Raw genomic sequence first — 20251 nt, forward strand, 5'->3', positions numbered from 1 at the left:
GTGGGGCAAAGGTGGCATGTACTTGTGAAGCCAAGACAGTTCCCATCTCTTCAGACAAGCACTGTGATCTTTTTCCATTTGACAAAGGGGAAGTGAAACTCTGATGTTTGCAAAATCTACTGTGCTGCTGATTTTCCCATGATGGGTGTCATTCAGATCTACATCCTGTTAGCCAACACACCACGATGCACCAGGAACGTTTTAATGGCCAACAGCAACAAAAAAAAAAAAAATCCATTTGTGGGAAGGGCCACAGTAGTGCTGTCCTGACCAATCATCTGTCTCGCTGATACCATGGTACTTTCCATCAATCTCGTTAGGCTTGTTTGGCAGGTATCTGACAACCATTCTTTAAATATTCAAGGAGCCTGAACCATTATCAGATGAGAGAGGATGACCTGTAAATCAGATAGAGCAGACACTAATGGATGCAACACTCCTGGGCTCCCTGAGCACACACATACTGAAGCCCCTTTTGGGCCTGTTGGCTCTCAGAGATGAGGATGAGTTTTTCAGTGCTGGCGAGGCTGCTTCTCTCTCTCACTCTGTCTTCCTGATTGTTCAGTGACCTGAGAAGCACACACATGTCCAGCACATGTTTCCATGCACCAGTGGAATGACTGGATACCGCTGCAGTCAAAATGGTCTGGATCGTATTGTATCACCTCTTCCCTTCTTTCTCTCACTCTGTCTGAATTTTTCCACTGAACTAACCTCAAAACGCAGTAAATGCATATATGACCAGTTGCTTTATCATATGAAAAATGTCTGTAACAAAAAGTTACTGTGTGGCCATCATATATCTCCACCAGGTGGCTCGCTGTGGCTACCAACCTTTTTCAGATCTCTACTGAAAATGACTCCCCATGTCTCAGACCCCCTGCACTTCGCCAATGTGATGTGAACGTTCCATAAACATCCGTTTCACTTGTGCCTTTTAGTTCAACATCCTATAAATACAGTGAACAGAAAGGTTACTTGTCACGGCTGCTCAAGTGTGGATTTACTAAGCCTAATCAAACTTCTGACGCCATTGCTACAGACGAAGCAGAAATATGGACTATGAAAAAAAACAAATTTAGGAGTGAATGGAAACAGACATTTAACCGCATATGCATTCATAAATTATTTATTAAATAGGGTAATACTTTAATCACTGTCTGCACAGAAGAACAGAAATGAGGCTGCTTTGCTGCTACATCTGTGTTTGCTGTCCATCTGCCCTGTTGTGTCTGCATAGCCCCAGCTTGTGACTCATGTATTGTATAAATTCGAGTCACGGAGAAAATCCTCTGTGAGCGTTCGAAATTGAAACTTGCAGACTAATTTCTGAAGGTACTTCCTGAATCCTCAGACTCTTCTAATGATATGGAATCAAAAATAATCTGGTCCAGTCCAGGAAAAATATTTAAATACATTTACATTTGGGCCACCAAATTTTGTAGCTTGGTGGCTCAAAGAATAAAATTAAGGCATTAACACCAATCTGTTCGTCCATTTTCTAGGCCAGAAAACTGTAGAACCTTTCAACTTTTTCTTGTTTAGTGCCTGTGAAAAACAAAGCTAGACACAGAACCCAAAGTTGGTTTGAGAAAGAAAAACATACCACTGCATGCAGAACTTTAAAATTACTATTGAAGTATATGTTACATCCAACTTAGGACGTATATGTTAACAGTCAAATACCTGTAAATTCCACTGTTGCTTTTCCCTGTTATGACACCATGTCCTCACATGGAAGCATGTATTCAGCTAAGCAACTAATGTCATTTGCACCTCAGGTAGATCAATAACTTCCTTTAAAACCATTGCAACATATTTGGCGTCCATGTTTTTATTGATCCCTCACCACATATGGGATCACTTGACAAGAGAAGGAGACCCAGATGTAGGCTGTCACATGTTTTCAGCCAGCTTTAGTGCTGGGCCACGTGTCGCTTGCACCATACATGTACTTCATGTGAGATAAGAACCAGATCTCCAGATATCCCTGGGATGGGAAGACTTGAATCTTACTTGTATGATTGGACTGTTAACTGTGTATTTATATTAGCCACAGTGTTCTTCAATTTAGCACGATCCAGTCACACTGTTTGACACTGGGGCTGATGTCCAGTGAGTTATTGTGAGCGAGGCTGTCGTGTGTTGCAGACTTCCAGAGGCTTAAGACTTGGCAAAGTCACACATAAACATCCAATGTAAGACTCTCCAGATCCACTGCTGTCTTCACATTGGTTTTCCCTACATCAGGGCCATTAATGGTAGGAAATACTCTGTCTAAAATAGTATGGGTGAATTCATAGAGGTCTGGTCAGCTGCATTAAACAGTGAATTCATCAGTGATAGTAGTTGCTTTGGTAGTTCAGTGATTTATTCCTGATTTTGTCTCTTCGTTGTTGGTATTGGGTATCTAAAGGTTTAAAATTTTGAAAGTACAATATTGGGCTGGGCTATGTAGACTAAAAACCCGTATCTCGATATTTAACTGGATGTTTACAATAATATAAATGACAATATAGAAGTATCACTATTCATCAACATCTTTTTGGCCACACCATTGGCATACATCCTTAACATCTGTGCAAACAGCTATCCAAAATGAGGAACTTAAGACTGACCATTATCAAATACTAAACTACACCAATTAACTAAGCTAAAAATAGCACATGAACTTCATTTACAGACTATTTGGATTGGCATCGTGTCTTTGGCTAAACAAATGTACCCTCCTCTGTTCCACCAATTACTACTTTTATCACCGATAACACACTGACAGTACCTTAAAGCAGTTAGCTTTCTTTTTTTCGGTATAACATCTGCTGTGTTCTCCTCATACAACCTCTGGGTTCCCTTGTATTCTGGCTGGTGCTTTTGGTTGAGGTGGTGGAACAAATTTGATGCGTCTTCACCATTTGTACAGGCTTCTTACATAGCTAGGTTTGATTCACATCTGATCTCTTGTAGCCAAATCTCTTCCAAATGACGGAGGAAGCTTCTTTTTTTAGAATTAATTCTTCAAATGGCGACCTTCGCCTTGTCCCATGCATGTTCTGTGTGTAGGTATGGCATCTTACTGTAAAATGTGCCATGTTACAGCGCATGTACTGAGGTCATATTGTCATTATAAGATGAAAAATTCTTATCACGGGGAGGAATTATACTGGTATACTGTGGACAGTAATGATGTGCCATAGCCCTAGTACATCCCTAGTCCGATTTGTAATACTGTAATCTTAATGTATAGCCACCATCTTTTTTATACACAAACCAGAGCAGTTTTACTCTATCTCTCTGTCAGTGCTATTTGTGATTTTTAGGAATCCAATAGTGTTTCCCAGCATGCTCACACTACCTCTGTATGGCTCAGCTGAGGGCCCCATTATGTAGTGTGTGTGTGTGGGGGGGGGGGGGGGTGCTGCCCTCCCCGCCGCGGTGCTATCCCTGCCCCTGCGATTTGTTTGTGGTGGATGTTTGCTGAATGGAACACCCCCGATGTAATGATCCTTCTACTTCCTAAAGCACTCAACCATGACCATCACCTTTCACCCTGCATCCTCCCCTTCTGAGAGCCAACATTTACATATGTAAAAGTCCACTCCACACTGCCATTAGCTGGGCGTCATCTCTATAAGTAGCACCCAGAATAGGGTGTGAATTGGAGACTGTATAGAATACCACAAAATCAGGGAGGAGGAGTTAAGTTGTGAGTGAGGAAGAAGCCCTTTGACCTTATCGGCTTAGGAGGTGCTGGGAATCTCCCCTGATCTGTCAAGTGCTGGAGGAGAACATGCATATATTCATCTACAAGTCAAGACATACCCACATATACTTTACTGTACACACTTATCTTAAAATTGTCTGCTTTTAAAGGCAACAGCTGTTATGTCTTTTCACTTCTAAACACCTTTCAGGTACTTCACGCTCCCTGCGTAAGTTCATGGCTCAACCCTCTCCTTCAGTCTAGAGAATAAAGAAATATGAGGATCTCTGTGAAAGAGTGATGTAACATTTAACAAAGTAGTTAGTGGAGGTTGTGTTGACCCAAATAAAAGCAGGAAGAGAAGGGAAGCTGAAGAACATAACTCTCCCTGGATCTGTTTACAAGACTGTCACTACCTTATAAACTTTAACAGCAAATTTGACAATTTGGAAAAGGAGATTTACAGTAATATGCCAGAAAGTTTGTAATAGTTGGTGGAGACTAGAGTTTGTTTGAATGTAAGGACTATTCTTGGAAATGGATGTTAGGTTAAGTCAAAAATCATGATTTTAGCCACACCAGCTCTGTGGCTTTAGAGATCGCGATGTTGCTCCACCTGTACCTAATTGGAAATCCAAGTGACAACAATCACAGGCAGATACAAGCACGTACTCATAAACTAAGTGCCACATCAAGGCCAATATTCCTGCCGCTTGCATTAGTGGCTCTACTTGGCCACATTGTAAGGTGCCCTGTGTACACACACACTGAGGATTGTTTGCAGTTCATGACCATGGCAGAGAAAGGGAGGGAATGTCAATAGACAGACTAGTATTATTAGAGCGGCAGTCATGTGCCACCCTCTGTGTACTAGCAGACAAGCTGTCGGAGACTTAGAGGAGGCTGGAATCCCATTGCGTCTGTCTGGGAAATCTGGGTAAATGCTCTCTAATCCTGTTGATCCTCTGCTAAAGCCAACACTTCCTCACCTGTCTGCCTGCCATGGGAGAGTGAGTACAGACCAGAAAGAAGAAGGTTACAATGATGAGCCATTTATCAAGAACTTGAACTCAGTTTGTCATTTTAGATGTTTTGTCCTCAGTCAAGGCAAACGGGCTCAAGTGAAAAAACACTGCACTAGTGAAAGGAAGAAATTTTAATTTCAAACAAAATACAGTAAGAAACTGTGAAGATTGAAGCTTTTCTTAGCACAGAGGATTATGTGTGTTCATGAATAGCATCCTACTGCAGCTGTTTGATCAGGGATCCCACAGTCACACACTAATCACTCCCTTTCTGAATAGCAATTCAAACTATTCTGCTTTAATTGTAATACATGTAAAAAGGAGAACATTGTCAATATTAATTAAATTGGCTTTTAATCCAATAGTCTGTGAATTATCAGAAATTACTGAAAAATTATCAGTACTACTTAAATTATTAAATGTTATCATAAATTTATGTGTCCTTAATCCCTCCAACATTTCTTCTGTAAAGGATGCCAGGGCTGGGGACTCGGGAGGGGACTTGTCCATTACCCTGGCTGAAGTTGATGAGGTAGTTAAGGAGCTCCTCAGTGGCAAGGCTCCGGGGTGGATGAGGTCTGCCCCGAGTTTCTCAAGTCTATAGATGTTGTGGGGCTGTCTTGGCTAATGCCTCTGCAGCATTGCGTGGACTTCGAGGACGGTGCCTCTGCTCTGGCAGACCGGGGGTGGTGGTCCCTGGTCTGCCAGTCCAGAGGCTGTCCCTTTTTAAGAAGGGGGACCGGAAAGTGTTCCAACTAGAGGGGGATCACACTTCTTAGCCTCCCCGGGAAAATCTGTGCCAGGGTACTGGAGAGGAGAATCTGGCTGATAGTTGAACCTCGGATTCAGGAGGAACAGTGTGGTCTTCGCCCCGGCCATGGAACGCTGAACCAGCTCTATACCTTCACTAGGGTATTGGAAGGTTTATGGGCGTTTGCCCAACCAGTCTACATGTGTTTTTTGCAGAGGGCATTCGACCGTGTCCCTCGTGGGATCCTGTGGGAGGTACTTCTGGACTATGGGCTGCAGCCGAGTGTGAAGTGGTGGGGATGAGAATTGGCACCTCCAGATCCGAGGCCATGGTTCTCAGTCGGAAAAAGGTGGATTGCCCTCTCTGGTTTGGGAGTGGGTTGCTCCCTCAAGTGGAGTAGTATAAGTATCTCGGGGTCCTGTTCATGAGTGAGAGAAAAATGGAGCAGTAGGTTGACAGGCGGATCGGTGCGGTGCCCGCAGTAATGCGGTCTCTGTACTGGTCCATTGTGGTGAAGAAGGAGCTGAGTCATAAGGCAAAGCTCTCAATTCACCGGTTGATCTACATTCCTACCCTCACCTGTGGCCATGAACTTTGGATCATGACCGAAAGAATGAGATCGCGGATACAAGAGGCAGAAATGAGTTTCCTCCGGGGAGTGGTTGGGTGCACCCTTGGGGATGGGGTGTGGAGCTCAGTCACCCGTGAGGAGCTCGGAGCAGAGCCGCTGATCCTCCACGTTAAGTGGAACCAGTTGAGGTGGCTCAGGCACCTCTTTAGGATGCCCCCTGGACGCCTCCCTGGGGAGGTATTCCGGGCATGTCCCTTTGGGAGAAGGCCTCGGGGCAGACCCAGGACACGTTCGAGAGACTATGTCTCCCGGCTGGCCTGGGAACGCCTTGCGGTTCCTCCTGAGGAGCTAGCGGAGGTGTGTGGGGGTGGGGGTCTGGGAGTCTGGGAGGCTCTGCTTGGACTTCCAGACCCCTGCGACCCAGTCTCGGATAAAGCGGACAAAGATGGATGGATGGATAAATTTAAGTCAACACTGAATGAAACTCTTAGTTCAAGGGCTTTGAGCCAGTTTTATCAGTTTTGAGAATTGAGGGAAAATCCTGAGTAGCAGTAGATCCCCAGGACGGTTCGTGGACCTGTCTCACTTTTGTTTACTTAATTTTTTCACTTTCTGTCTCTCCCTTTAGTCATCTCAGGCTTTATGCAGACATCCAGGCATTTTCTCCTTTCTTTTGAATAGAGGACAGTATATAATTACCAGGGCTGAGCTTTCAGTGTGGCCATCTTCGTCTGCTCCACGCCCACTGCAGACAAACACACACACAAATGCACACTTTTTAGCAATTACACACACATTCACAAGCATGCACATAGATATAGAGCCACTGAGATTACTAATGCACACACATATGTGAACACATAAATACAGGCCTCCCCAGCTGGAAGTGCACAGCTGCTGCTGTTTACCCTATCGGGACCAGAAAAACATCCTGCACAGTTCTTCGGGTGAAAACCTCCCCACATATAATAAACACAAGCCCTCGACACAGTTTGAAGCTCCACCTTGGGTGGGTTCTGTGCCGTCAAAGCAAAAGTTCCCTCCAGCAGACCAGCTTGATAGACAGTTTGGTGTGCTAGAGACTCGGTCAAGGTCAAGTGTTTGTCATGTGCACAGTGAGGAAACAAGTTTCCTTGTACAATGAAATTCTTTCTTTGCTATCCACACGAATGCCACAATTTTAAAATAAAGTGCAAACAATTCCAGTGTACTACAAGTTCTGCCGAATGAGTAATGCCACTATCACTGCAACTCAGATGTTTGAGAAACATCAGAAGGACAACTCAAAGAGTTGAAAGTGAAATATAACACAGATACATAGGCAACTCTAAATCTCAAAATCTAAGGCACTGTAAAACAGCTGATGAAAGAAGCATAATAAAAATACAACAAGAACACAATACAATGAAGAGCGAATGTATGCTACATGGGAGCTGTGTGTGCAAATATTCAGCAGTGAGTGTGCAGTTATGCATGTGCGAACTGAGTGTGTAAACAGTACAGGTGGAATTATATGAGGTAGTTCCTGAGTCAGATGTTTAGAAGTCTTATGGCAGTTGGAAAGAAAGAGTTTTTCAGTCTAGAGGTCCTGCATTTCACACTTCTGAACGTCCGGCCAGAGGGTAAGGGTGTGAACAGTCCATGCTGGGGGTGGGTGGGGTCTTTGAGGATGGAGACAGCTTTCCTACACGTGGATACCTTTGAGGAAACAACAAATAGCAAAATGTTGCTAAATATTTTGAACTTTGAAGGAATATGTGGCATTATCAGGTTATCATGACTCATGTCCTCACCTTTTATGTTTCCCTTTTACAAAAAGGCAAAACACAAAGCATTCAAGCCAGGGATAACATCTGGATACCAATAGGAAGGAATGCTGAGAGACGGTTTCAGTGTATATGCCATTGTAGCAGAGGTGTGACATGTGCTTTCATCAGTTTCATCAGACATCTCTGGCCCGTGGAGTTGTTTAGTTTAAGCCTGACTTCGACAGAGGAAGTTTTGGCTGTTGTTGTGTCTGACAGAGTGAAGAAAAGTGGGCGAGGACACTTTGGGCTTGCAAATGACTGCTGGTATGCAGTCGTGTGTGAGCATGTGTGTTTTCGTGTTCCTGTAAGTGTGTGTTTATATGTGTCTGTCTGCTGCTCTGTGTTTTGCAGCTGACAGTCACTTAAGCATTTTGGCTGGCACGTCAAAGAGATTCCTGTGCAGAGAGAACTATTTGCTTTTGCCTCTCAGCTTAATGACAGTAGTATCAAGAGGAGGCTGAATGAGTATACAGAGCCCGCTGAGCATGTGCCAGCCTTCATCTCTGTCTTCTGTTTCTTCTTCTGTCTCTTGTAGCAGTGGCATTTCATAGCCCTCCCGTCACTATCAAGAAGGAACCACAGAGCCCAGGCTCCGACCCCAGCCAGTCCTGTAGCCACAAGCAGAGCTTCAGCTACCCCAGTGGAGAGCAGTGCCTTTATGCCAGGTACTTCCAGGTTCTCCTGATGAAAGTGTTACAGTAAAGCATTTCTCATTTAAAATGTCACAATCTATAAAGCTTTTTGTTTTAAAGGTTCAGTTCTCCCAAATAAATTGTTTTCTCATGTTCCTTTTGTGGTATCTAGCCATGCAGTTTATTTAGTTTTATTTAGCCGGAAGATGTGGTCAAAGATTTCTTTAGTAAATTCCAGTTCATGGTCCACAAACATTCTTTGGTTACTCATCTTTTCTCAGTTTTCTCGATAAGAGCAAAGAAATGATTTGACATTTCCTCTTTCTAATTATTGTATGACTGTACCAAGCTTCCTTTAAGCATTTTGTCAGTTCTTAACTAGGAAATAGTTCAGATTTGATAAGAACAATGTTTGTCAGTTTATTGCCTCTCTCTGATTTCATGTATTGAAATCCAGTGTTACAAAGGGTGACTCCTTTCAACAACAGTTATCCTTGTGCAGTGACCCAGCACTGGTCAGCTGTCATGCACTGGTCGCCACAGGTGAAACACCGACTGTGCTGTTGACCACCAAACAACTCCCAATAGCTAAAACTACTAAAACTAGAACCCATCCCCAGTATCACCCTGTTGTAATATACTTGTATCAATCGGGAGTGTGTCTGTGTGTTTTACAGTGCCTATGAGCAGAAAAGAACTGCAGGAGGAGCCAAAAGCTCCTGCCCAGGGACCCCCATGTCTCCTATGCAGCAGCATTACTCCCCAAAGCCTGCCACAGCTGGACGGCCTGATGCTGGCTACATGAACCCTGCTGCCACCTCCCAGCCACTGCCCAGCAACACTTACCCCATCAACACCAGGTGACATGCCGCAGAAGTCTAGGCCACAGCTATGATTGACAGTTATATTTTACAGTTACCTTCAAATAAATAATATTATCTGAAGCAGCAAATGGTTTACAAGCACTGGGTAGATGGGCATCTGTAATTACATGCTTATTTTACATGATAAAATATGTTTACATAATGAAACTATAACCTATAATGAAATATTATGTTTTATGGTGTAAAGTTAAAAAACTGCATTTTCAGCTGTTGTGTCATTTTTATCTATGACTCAATTAACTGTACTCAAAGAAGCAAGACAAACGTACTAAAACTATTTATAGTACAGATACTGGATCATTTTATGTCTTTAAATGAAAGTTACCCTGTTTTCCCCTGACAGTAAAATCTCCAACAGTTTGGAAGAGAAACAAGCAATATGAGTCTAAAAAAATCTCAGATTATTGTTTTAGAGTTGCATATTGCATTTACACATACAGTATATACTGTGTACATGGGATCCTAAACTGAGCTGATGTATCTCATTTCTCAATAATTCCAGGTATCAGGGCCCTTCAGGAGACCCCATGTGCTCCCAGTTCCCCCCTCCAGGCCAGGCCTTTCAGCGCATGCCAATGCCTTCTGCTCCAGCAGGACATGGTGGCAGTGCAGGTGGGGGTGGAGGTCCTGGGGGCGGTGGCGGTGGTGGGGGCGGCAGCAGTAGTGGTGGTTATCATCGGCAGCACTCTGACCCCTGCATGCCCTACCTGCAGCAGAGCTTTAAACAAGAATTCCTAGACCCATTGTATGAGAGGGCGGCTCACATGGCAGGGCCTGGGCATAGGAGCGGACCAGGGCACGGGCACGGGCACGGGCCTCACCCCCAGCCACATCCACACCCTCACCCACATAGATTCCCACCAGCCCACATGATGGTGAAGCAGGAGCCCACAGACTACACCTATGAACCTGGTGAGTAGTACAGACTGTTGGCACTGTATTTCTTAATAAGTTGATTTTTTTTTCTGGTTAGGTGATTAATGACTGATTAGGAAATATCAGAATAAAAGAAAAGTGTCCAAATTTCCCAGATCCCAAGGTAACGTCTTAAAATAGTTTTCGTCTGACCAACAGCTGAAAACTGAAGGACATAAACAACAATGTAAAACATTTGAGTGGCTAGAAACAGCAAATGTTTAAAAGCCATTAATCAATTAGCAAAATAATTAATGGGTCATTTTTTGTTGCTTGAAAATTTTTTTTTATCAATGAACAGTTTGTCCTATAGGCAGTTTTAAGTTCACTTTCAGGAGTACTGAAGATCGTGTGCTATATAGAATGAAACCTGATGCAGTTGTTCTGGGTTGTAATTGAGAAGCATAGAGAAATATCAAGGATCTGAGCATCAGTACATGAAATCAAATGTTAACATATAAGAGAGTGTATTTTATATCTTGTTAACAGTTAGATAAACTGTCAAGATGTTTGTTTTGCATTCTGATTCAAACAAGTCCTTATAAAGGAAAACCCTCCCCAGTTTACACAGCGAACTGAAGAACAAAATGTACAAAAGGCAAACAAACTTCTTCACTGTATCTCGACTCCGACCCGACCCCCCGCCACCTTCTAAACTCCTCCTTTCAACTGTGACACTCCTCCCTCCTTCCTTACCCCTCTCCCTCCCTCCACTGCTCTGTGAGAGAGAGGCAGAGGAATTTCATTGAGAAAATGGAGGGCACTGGAAAGACTAGAGTCCCTGGTGGAGTGCTCCAGGGTTTCAGGTTGCACCAGCAGCTTCCTTTTTCTGCAGGCAGATGAACTCATAATGGAAAAATGAGCGTGGCCGCAGTAACCCGAACCTCTCACTGGCTGGGCTTTGGGAGAGGGTGAGGGGAGTGAGCGGTACGAGTGCGGGGTGATGGGGGTATGGTGTGGATCAGCCAACTCAGATGCCTTAACACAAGCTCTCCCACTGGAAAGCACTGAAACCAGCCCCTCTGCTTGCCTCAACAAGGAGTCAGAAATCAAACACTCCACTTACATTCTGTCCTTGCTCGCCTGCTTTAAAGCTGCTATAGAGGACTGGTGTTGAGGTTCCCACAGGTCCCATATGCGCATCATAGGATGGCTACATGGCACGCCTTCCAGGCCTGAAAGCCTACTTTAGCATACTTAATCCAAGTACAAGCGACCTAGTTATTTTCACTCACAGTTTTTATACTCACACTTTTAATGGGAGGGGGACAGCGTGACCTTGTGAAAGAAAGGGAAAACAGGGAAAAAGGATGTTTTCTGTGGATAACTGCTGGGAGGAGGAGAGAGTTCAATTTGGTGGAGTTTCCTGTGTCTCTGATAAGATTTCAACCGACTGCAGAGTCCGATCACACAAAAAAGATCAGAGTTTATCATTGCTTTTGTCACAGAGCTTGACAGTTCTACAAAAAAAGCAAACCTTTTGTAAGAGGTTATAGAAGCCTAAAATATGAGATGCTGTTTTCACATGAAATTAACATCTGCTGAATCGGTTTTACTCCCTTCTCCATTTATTACTACTACTAGATGCCCTTGAGCAGGGCTTGAGCTTGTGTATTTGTGTATGGAGGGGGGAAGTAGATAGAAGACTCAGTTAACAACAGTTTGTTAATGAGGTTCCAGGTGTCTTATAAAGAATCCAATTTAAAACATCAGTATCATTGTGAAACATTAATTCTCCACTGTTTAAATGGAGTAGCATAAATCGGATAGTAAAACATGGTTTCTTTCAGGCAGATTAATGGGATCATTTGTGCAAATAGCTATTTAATCAGTGCACCCTGTAAAACAAAACCTAGGCATTAATATGATTTATAGTTTCCTGTGATTTGGATATGATCATTAAGATCACTTTTATTGGTCAAGTATGTTAAACACACAAGGAATTTGTCTCCGGTACAGAACTGAAAAAGCCGTTTGCGGTGCCAACTCGCACACACCCCAATGGTGGCGCTGACTTCGCCATCAGGAGCAACTTGGGGTTTAGTGTTTTGCCGAAGGACATGTGGACTCGGGAGAACGGGAATCAAACTGCCAACCTTCCTGTTGGGGGACGACCGCTCTACCTCCTAAACCCATTTAATTGAAAGAAATCCGATCCTAAATTGTAAAGTAAGAACGATAATGGAGCATGGTGAAGTAAACATCGTGTAAAGACAACACCACCAGTGTTTTCTTTTGGAGTGCGCAGTGTGAACAATGACAGCCAAATGCAGCAAGGCTACAGTCCCATGTTAAAAGCAGACTACAGAAAGAGATTCCCAGGTTCACATACAGATTGGCATTCCATCACTTAATCACTATCATTGTGTCACATGAAAGACACAAAATGGTCATGCCACTCGACACACAATTAACCCTAGTGCTCTCACACCCAATCCACCCATTACTCCCTGGTGGGAGCCTGCCATCGCTGGCAGACATATTATTTACAGTATGATTGAGTGCTGCTGCCCCAGAATGGAGGGTTTGATTTTCCCCCACTGACATCTTATCGCAGTCAAAGCGCTGCAGCTGCATTCCCCAGGAGTGAGTCATAGCCAGAGGCAAAGAACTGCACCTTTTGTTTTTATTCTCTAACTCGTCTCACTCTTTCAGGTGACAGACAGCATTAAAACGGACAAACACATTTAGAATAGTCTGCGCCACGCCTTATTTGTTATGTACAGACAGCCAAAGAGAAACACACAAAGGTGAGCAGAGCAGAGCAGTCACAGGAAACCGAGCACAATACTCCTGCACAACTCGTCACAACACGTTTTGCTTGAGGAGGAATATAAAATCTATGTAATTGAATGCGGCAATTTGAGTCGGTCAACAATGTGCCCAGACAAAGTGCAGACGCTGTACCACATTTCTGGTCTGGTGAGGTGCTTGCTCATGGCCTAAAAATACCACCTGAGACATGATATGATGAATACTGCATTTGTCCTTGCAGTGGGTGATCGCACACAGAATATCCATAATAATACACTCACGTTCTCCAGCAGATGTTGCCTCCAAGTGTGATCTTTCATTTGCTCAAACCTAGAATCAGACGTACACTCTGTTAACCCATTATGATTAATGACCATTTTCCCATTTTAATTGATGGTCCGTTATTTATGACATATGCCACAAATTGTCAAAAAGCTAACTTTTTGAGCAAAATGGGAGACCTTCCCCCAGAAACCTTTGGCCTTTCACTGTATATTGTGTTTATAACCATTTATCGGTAAACAGTCTTTGACCTATAGCTGTTGTTGTTTCTGTCCCAGATGTGCCTGGATGTCCCTCGATGTACCACCACAGTGAGGGCTACCCAAACCCCCAGCACAGCAATGAAGGTAATTAGTTTTTTTTGTATTTTCTGTTTGTATTTCCTCTCTGTTGCTTTATCTTCACTGGTTAGAACTCTGTGGTTACTGGCTAACCAGCATGGAGTGTCGGTGTTCTGATTGGCTAACCGGCCGTGTGCCTGTTTCCACTGGCAGGGGCTCTAACCTCACCCCTGCCTCAAGAATCCCCAAATAAACAGAACTCCTAGATAAAGCCCACCGTTTTTCCAACAAAAAAGAAAACACCATTTTGGGAAATTCAAGCTCTTATTCACCACTTCAGCATATAGAAACGTTAGAGTCATGTTACAAATACATTCACTGGCCTAAAACTGGGAGCAAAGATCCAAGTCCCTTTAACTATTTTCACTATGAGATCCTCTCAGCGTTACTGAAGCGCTCTAGGGTCTCAGTTTAGAAAAGTGCACAATCACTGGCTTAACATTATTCATGTGTGAATAGGCCCTTGTATGTTTTTGGAGTGGTTTTCAAAGCTTGTTACAGATGCCACATGAACAACCTATCTGTGCTAAGGTCAGGGCTCCTTGAAACTTGAACCCAATTCTCCCTATGTCTTCCAGGCTATTTGTTTGAAAATGACTCCCGTGTGGTTCCAGAGAAGTTCGAAGGTGAGTCAGCTCTACTCATAGTCCTTCTGCATTCGTTTCATTGTCACACCATAGTGCACTTGGCAAGTCGGCAAGGAAAGAAACCCCAGCTATTCATTCACCTACTCCAATCTGTGTACCTGAATATTACCGCACAGAGACGATCATCTCTGTGAGACGTCAGAAGCTTAGTTGCTGGGTTTGGTTACTCCACGCACATGATGCAGGGCTCCTCTGTCACAGAGAGAGGAGAGACGAACAGTTTCCCATGGTGTTTTTGGTGTCGGTGATTGACACTGAAGCAGATTGAGTAGCGAGCCTGAGGGTATCAGCACTGGTTGAACCAGTGGAGTGTTCAGGTTCCCTGAGAGACAACAGCATTAACTTGGCTGAGCGTCTCATGTTCCCACACTTGTGTACATCATATCCAATAACGGTAAACAAGCATGAACCAAACACGAATCAGTGTCCATTTACCTATGCATTGCATCACCCAGTGTTGTTTTTACTTCCTTCCCAATTAGTATGCATCCTGGTCTTGCTTTTTAGCTAAATGCCCTGTGTTGCCTTCAGTTTTATCTTTGTGCCCTAAAGTTTTCCCTATGATGTTTCTGTCTCAACTCAACACACTGCTGCAATGATAAGCTGTTAGTGAGTACTTGATTCAGTTTAAGTAGGTATGTAAACATGAAACATCCAGATTGGATGACTGATGTATTGGCCCTACTAGAATTCAGATACTTTGCAGCTGTTGTAAGTCAATATAAGAACCATTTTAGATCTTAATGTTTGAGTCTTAATGGCCTAATGCAGATTAATGCGCTGAAAATGTATCAAATGTCGAATTAACGTGGCAAAACTACAGTGCAACTGAAGCTACAAAGGTGATTGAATTGTACCAGAAGCTGGTCAGAATCCATTTGTAAAACAGTAGGAGTGTTTTGATGCATGTGTTCATGGCCCATAAACGTGCTGACCACCAGTGTCTTTTAACCCCTCGTCTAGGTGAGGTGAAGCAGGAGGGGGGTGGTGTTTTTCGTGAGAGTACACCTTACCAGCGCCGTGGCTCTTTGCAGCTCTGGCAGTTCCTGGTGGCCCTGCTGGACGACCCGGGTAACGCCCACTTCATCGCCTGGACTGGCCGTGGCATGGAGTTCAAGCTCATTGAACCTGAAGAGGTGTGTCTGAATCTGTTTCTTTTCATTAGCCACCTTTACACAGTGATTTTAGCAAACTGCTTCTATTTTGACCCTTCTTAAAGGCAGCTTTTTTGGATTTAAGCCTTTTTACACTTAACTTAAAAAAGCTGGCAAACTGCCACTCCTGTGTTTGTTTTACACAGGTATGGGAATTCTGGTACTACAGGCGTGATGCTTATGACATCCATGGTCTGCGTATCTTGTGGCCAGTTTGAAAATGAAACAAACGGGTTGTACCTTTTATACAGATGGCAAAGCACAGAACCCCCGCAGTGAGTGGGCAGTGTAAAAGGGGCTCATTTGACAATATCAGGAATGGGAAAAGTTTGTGTTGGAACAGCAAGAGTACATAGTTAATTTCAACATTGTAATTAATCTTTTCACTGGCGTGAACTGGGACAGTATTCTGCCTGTTTAATACAGATTATTGATGAATGTAGAGGGTGGAACATCTGTATGCCACTTCAGACAATTTGATGCTTGAATTGAGGTTTACTGCTTGTACAGGTCTGGTTACTGAAGCCAGCAGATCCAGCATGATAGGCTCCTGTTAGACACTACCATTGAAGTCTGAACATTTTGTTACAAAGGAATGTAATGATTTTAGACCAAGTAAAAGACTTTGAATTTTTGGAAGGAAAAAACCTAATGATTTTACTGCTAAGTATTGTTTAATAGTAGAAGGAGAGGTTTCTGTAGGCCATAGCCTCTTTCCATGAGAACTGTTAAAATCATCTTAAATGTTGTAAGAGAAAACATGTAAAATGCATCAGCACTATTTTTAGCTTGTATTTCTCTATCAACTTAGTGTTGGTAGAGATCCTGACGTTAATATAAATCTGATAAGGAGAGCAGAGTTGTTCTCAGAATGAATTTGTGTTAGCTCGGTTTTTAGGCCTCGATTAGAATCCTTAGAAGTGAGATTTGGCCATTTTTTTCATAGGTCTATTCTCTGATCCATCTTCCATTAGTCCCCCATTCATTATTCAACACATGAAGCACTGGATTGATAAATGAAGGACAAGTGCTATCACAGAATAATCCATTCTCTCTCACCTCCTCCTTTAGTCAAGACAGTTCTGCGATGTTTAAGTCTGCTATTTGATTGGCCGTATCAGACAGCGTCCTTTTAGCTGGGTCCTGTATTGTGTTTTCCATTATCTTTTTACAGTACATTAAAAATGAATGAGGTAAGAGTTTTACAAGAGCAATTAGGGCTGAAAGTGCACTCAGAGACCAAACGGGGCCGCTGGCTGTCTTTCCCTTAGTCATGACCCGCCCTCCTCCCAGCAGTGTCGGACATGTTTGTCAACATGGAGATGTTGTGAAATGATTTGATTTACTCCCCCTTGAGAGTGTGGGCTTTGTCGTCTGTCAGAGTTAGTGGTCCCTTGTCAGCTCAGAGTTCATTTTTGGGTTGGGGCTGTATTTCACAGCCTGCCCCTGACTTGTACTTCACGTGAACACTGTGGGACTCGGTTGCATTCAAGTGGTAATGGGTTACATAAAAAGGAAATGAATCCACATGTGGGGACTCGCCCTGGTCTTGGCATGTTGATGCTGGTGAGCTGAAGAGCAGTGATGTCTTGGACTCAGCACTGAGGACCCCTAGTGGTAACGAAAGGGAAATACACAACTGTTTGTTAATGAGTTGGGGAATATGAACCTGAAGAAAAACAACGCCTACACAAACCATTCTCATGTGTTGATGTGTCATCTGAGGAACTCTTAAGCCCTTTAAAAGCACGCAAATAACCACTCACCTTTAAATGAACCTCACTGCAGATGAACTTTGCCTGAAGCGTAACCACAGCCATTTCCTGTTCTGCCTCCTCAGGTTGCCAGACTGTGGGGCATGCAGAAGAACCGCCCAGCCATGAACTATGACAAGCTCAGTCGCTCGCTGCGCTACTACTACGAGAAGGGAATCATGCAGAAGGTTAAAAAAACATATTAGTCATACACCAAGTATACCAAATTAGCTATTAGCACTTTGTTTTTGCAATGTTCTGTTGGATGTCCTGCCAACTATCACTGAATTAATTTGATACTAAAGAATTTGTTAAAATCTGATGGTTTTCAGGCAAGTTCTACAGCGTTCCAACCCCTGCATTATCTCACAATAATGAGATACAAAAATAGTAATATCTTAAAGGTTAACTCTTCTTTGCCTACTGTTTTTCCTGTAATACTGGGTATGGTGACTATAGCTACTGCTAATTTTGCTATCACTACCTACATTATACAGATTTGGAGAAACAAGGCTGCATTAAACAGCGTCACTAGGGCAATCGGCCTCTGAGAGAGCTCAGAACAAACGTGATATCAGTGTAATAATTTTTCACTCATCTCTGAGTCGGACAGAAAGCAAATAAAAGCTACATTTCAGCTAAATACATGGGTCAATTACAAGGCAAGTGGACCCAGATGTATGTATATTCCCAAGCAGTTAGCTGTAGCGCTACCTCAGACGGCTGTATCTTGTATTGGCTTTCCTTCTGACACGGAGATTAGCATGAAAAATGATTTGACTGAAATCATCATGTTTGTTCTGAGCTCAATTTCAGAGGCTGACTGATTGCACCGTTTACTGTGTGACATCCAAATCTCTGCAGTGGAGGTAGTGATAGCAAAGTTAGCACTAGCTACAGTCACCACTTCTAGAGGAAATACAGCAAGTTCAAAAAAACAAACTTATCCTTTAAAGTGAAAGGTCTGCACACCTAAAAAAAAAAAAAAAAGTTGTTTTTCAGAGGCATTCCCATATGACTCTAGCTACTCGCTCTCTCTCCAGGTGGCAGGGGAACGCTATGTTTACAAGTTTGTGTGTGAGCCTGAGGCCCTCATCTCGCTGGCCTTCCCCGACAATCAGCGGCCCAGCCTGAAGGCTGAGTTCGAGCGCTACGTCAACGAGGAGGACACTGTGCCCCTGTCCCACCTGGATGAGGGAGTGCCCTACGCAACAGAACAAGCCCCCCAAAACATGGGCCCCCAGCCCTACTCCAAAGGCTACATGTACTAAAGCCAGCCCCCACCCTCAGAATCTTCCTGTTGTACTAACTCATCATACTGAATCCCACACCTCTTGCACATTCCCACCCCATCCACTTGTATATAAGGCAATGGTTTTTTGTTTTAAATTAATCTCATTAGGGATTTTTCTTGTTTTAAGAGCTGCATTCCTTTCACATCCAAGGCTTATTCAAAATGACTGCTTAATAAATACTCATAATACCGACACTGAGGTGCAGACTTTTCTGTCACTTAAGTAACAGTTAATCATTCATATGTGTCTGTGCGTGCGTGTGTGTGTGTACATGCACACATAGAGAACTCTATTTTAGAGAATTCTTTATGTAGAAAACACAAGAACGCATTATTTTGAGAACTCTATCACTCCATGCACATCTGATGTATTTGTCAATGACATTTAAGGTTATTGTTTCAAATACATCAAGATTGTTTTCTCTGTCACCACCACTGCAGGAGAAGTTCTGGCCACTTCACAGAATAGAAAACACCGCAGCTCTGTGCTGCTTTTGGACGTTGTAATGGAAGAAACTGCAAAAGGAACCAACATTACACTACAATATTTTACTGTTGCTAACATGTTGAATTCATCTCAATTAATCCTTATTTAAAATGTTTCTAACATGACAAAGTGTCACCTCCGTGTTGGTTGCAAAAGCACAAATGTGTATCTAATGTGCAACAGTTCCCAACAAAAAAGAAAAGGGCCAGTAGCACTATGGACCAAGCCTGCAGATGCACAGCCCTGCTGAGACACTGGAGGCAAACGCTGTGTTGTAAATGTGTGAATTAAAAATGTAAATCAGCAAAATACTCTTTCACTAGAAACATTTTTCTAAAAGAACTGTGGCATGTAAGTAAGACAGAACTACGCCAGGGCAAGATCATCTTAAATACTGTGCCATAGAAACATTACTGTTTCTATCTACATGAAGTGCTCTGGATCTGTAACAAACCAATGTCCTGCAAAAATAGACTAAAATGAATTCAGTGAATTATAATTCTAACTGTGGACAGACATGCATTAAGAGGCACTGTGGCCCTGTACCAACATGGCAGCCGCACATAACTGCAGCAGCTATTGAGGCCTTTCCCTGTTTTGCTTTGCTTTTAGCCAGTGTTTCCTCTACTATTATATTAGGGGGGCACCCCCTGCCCCCCTTGAAGGTCAGATTAATTTTATTTAATTTTATTTTCTCTATAGTGCCAGATCAGAACAGAAGTCATTTAAGGTTACCTTTCCTATACAACAGGTTTATACCTTGTTATTTTATTAAACAAACTAAATAGCCTTATGTCATTTCTGTCTCCACATACTCGGTCTCTATATCAGCTTGCTTGGTTTCAGGAAGTACTTCACTTTTGCTACTAGTCTTCATTCATTATGCCTTTCTCACTACTTCATCTTAGTCATCATCCTAAACAAAACAAATTTTGTAATTTTCAATCTCCGATTGCAGGGAGGATGATATGTCCCCCGACCCTGGTGTCCTGTCTCCCCCTTGCCGTAGCATTTGTAAAGTACCTCACTAGACAGATAGCATTAAGGGCCTTGCCTAAGGGCCTAAAGCTGTGCCCTGACAGTGAATCAAACCCCATCTTGCCATGCCAAAGTCGGTGTTATCCACCGGCTGTACACGGACACATTTCAAACTTTTACTGGTTTCTGTTTTCTCACATACACAACTGGTTAAAGTTTTTCTTAGCAAGGAAAAGAGGGTGCTTGCTTTGATGCAAGACATCCATCTCCCTGC

At 43.1% G+C, this 20251-nt stretch overlaps 1 protein-coding gene across 4 annotated transcripts in view; it reads left to right on the forward strand.

Moving 5' to 3' along the window:
- The window catches only part of etv4 (ETS variant transcription factor 4), a 37909-nt gene extending 19204 nt beyond the window's left edge, over positions 1-18705 (forward strand). For 3 of the 4 annotated variants that reach the window (XM_020616588.1, XM_020616589.1, XM_020616590.1), the window contains 8 exons: positions 8391-8520; positions 9165-9347; positions 9874-10283; positions 13601-13669; positions 14242-14289; positions 15274-15446; positions 17305-17406; positions 18262-18705. In XM_020616588.1, the coding sequence (XP_020472244.1) occupies positions 8391-8520; positions 9165-9347; positions 9874-10283; positions 13601-13669; positions 14242-14289; positions 15274-15446; positions 17305-17406; positions 18262-18489 (1343 nt within the window). In that variant the 3' untranslated portion in view covers positions 18490-18705. Of the gene's footprint in view, positions 1-4590; positions 4711-8390; positions 8521-9164; positions 9348-9873; positions 10284-13600; positions 13670-14241; positions 14290-15273; positions 15447-17304; positions 17407-18261 lie in introns of those variants that run through there. The other variant, XM_020616591.1, reaches the window with a different exon arrangement.
- The last annotated feature ends 1546 nt before the right edge of the window (positions 18706-20251 follow it).

This window comes from Monopterus albus, unplaced genomic scaffold (assembly GCF_001952655.1).
Source record: "Monopterus albus unplaced genomic scaffold, M_albus_1.0 scaffold175.1, whole genome shotgun sequence".
NCBI lineage: Eukaryota > Metazoa > Chordata > Actinopteri > Synbranchiformes > Synbranchidae > Monopterus > Monopterus albus.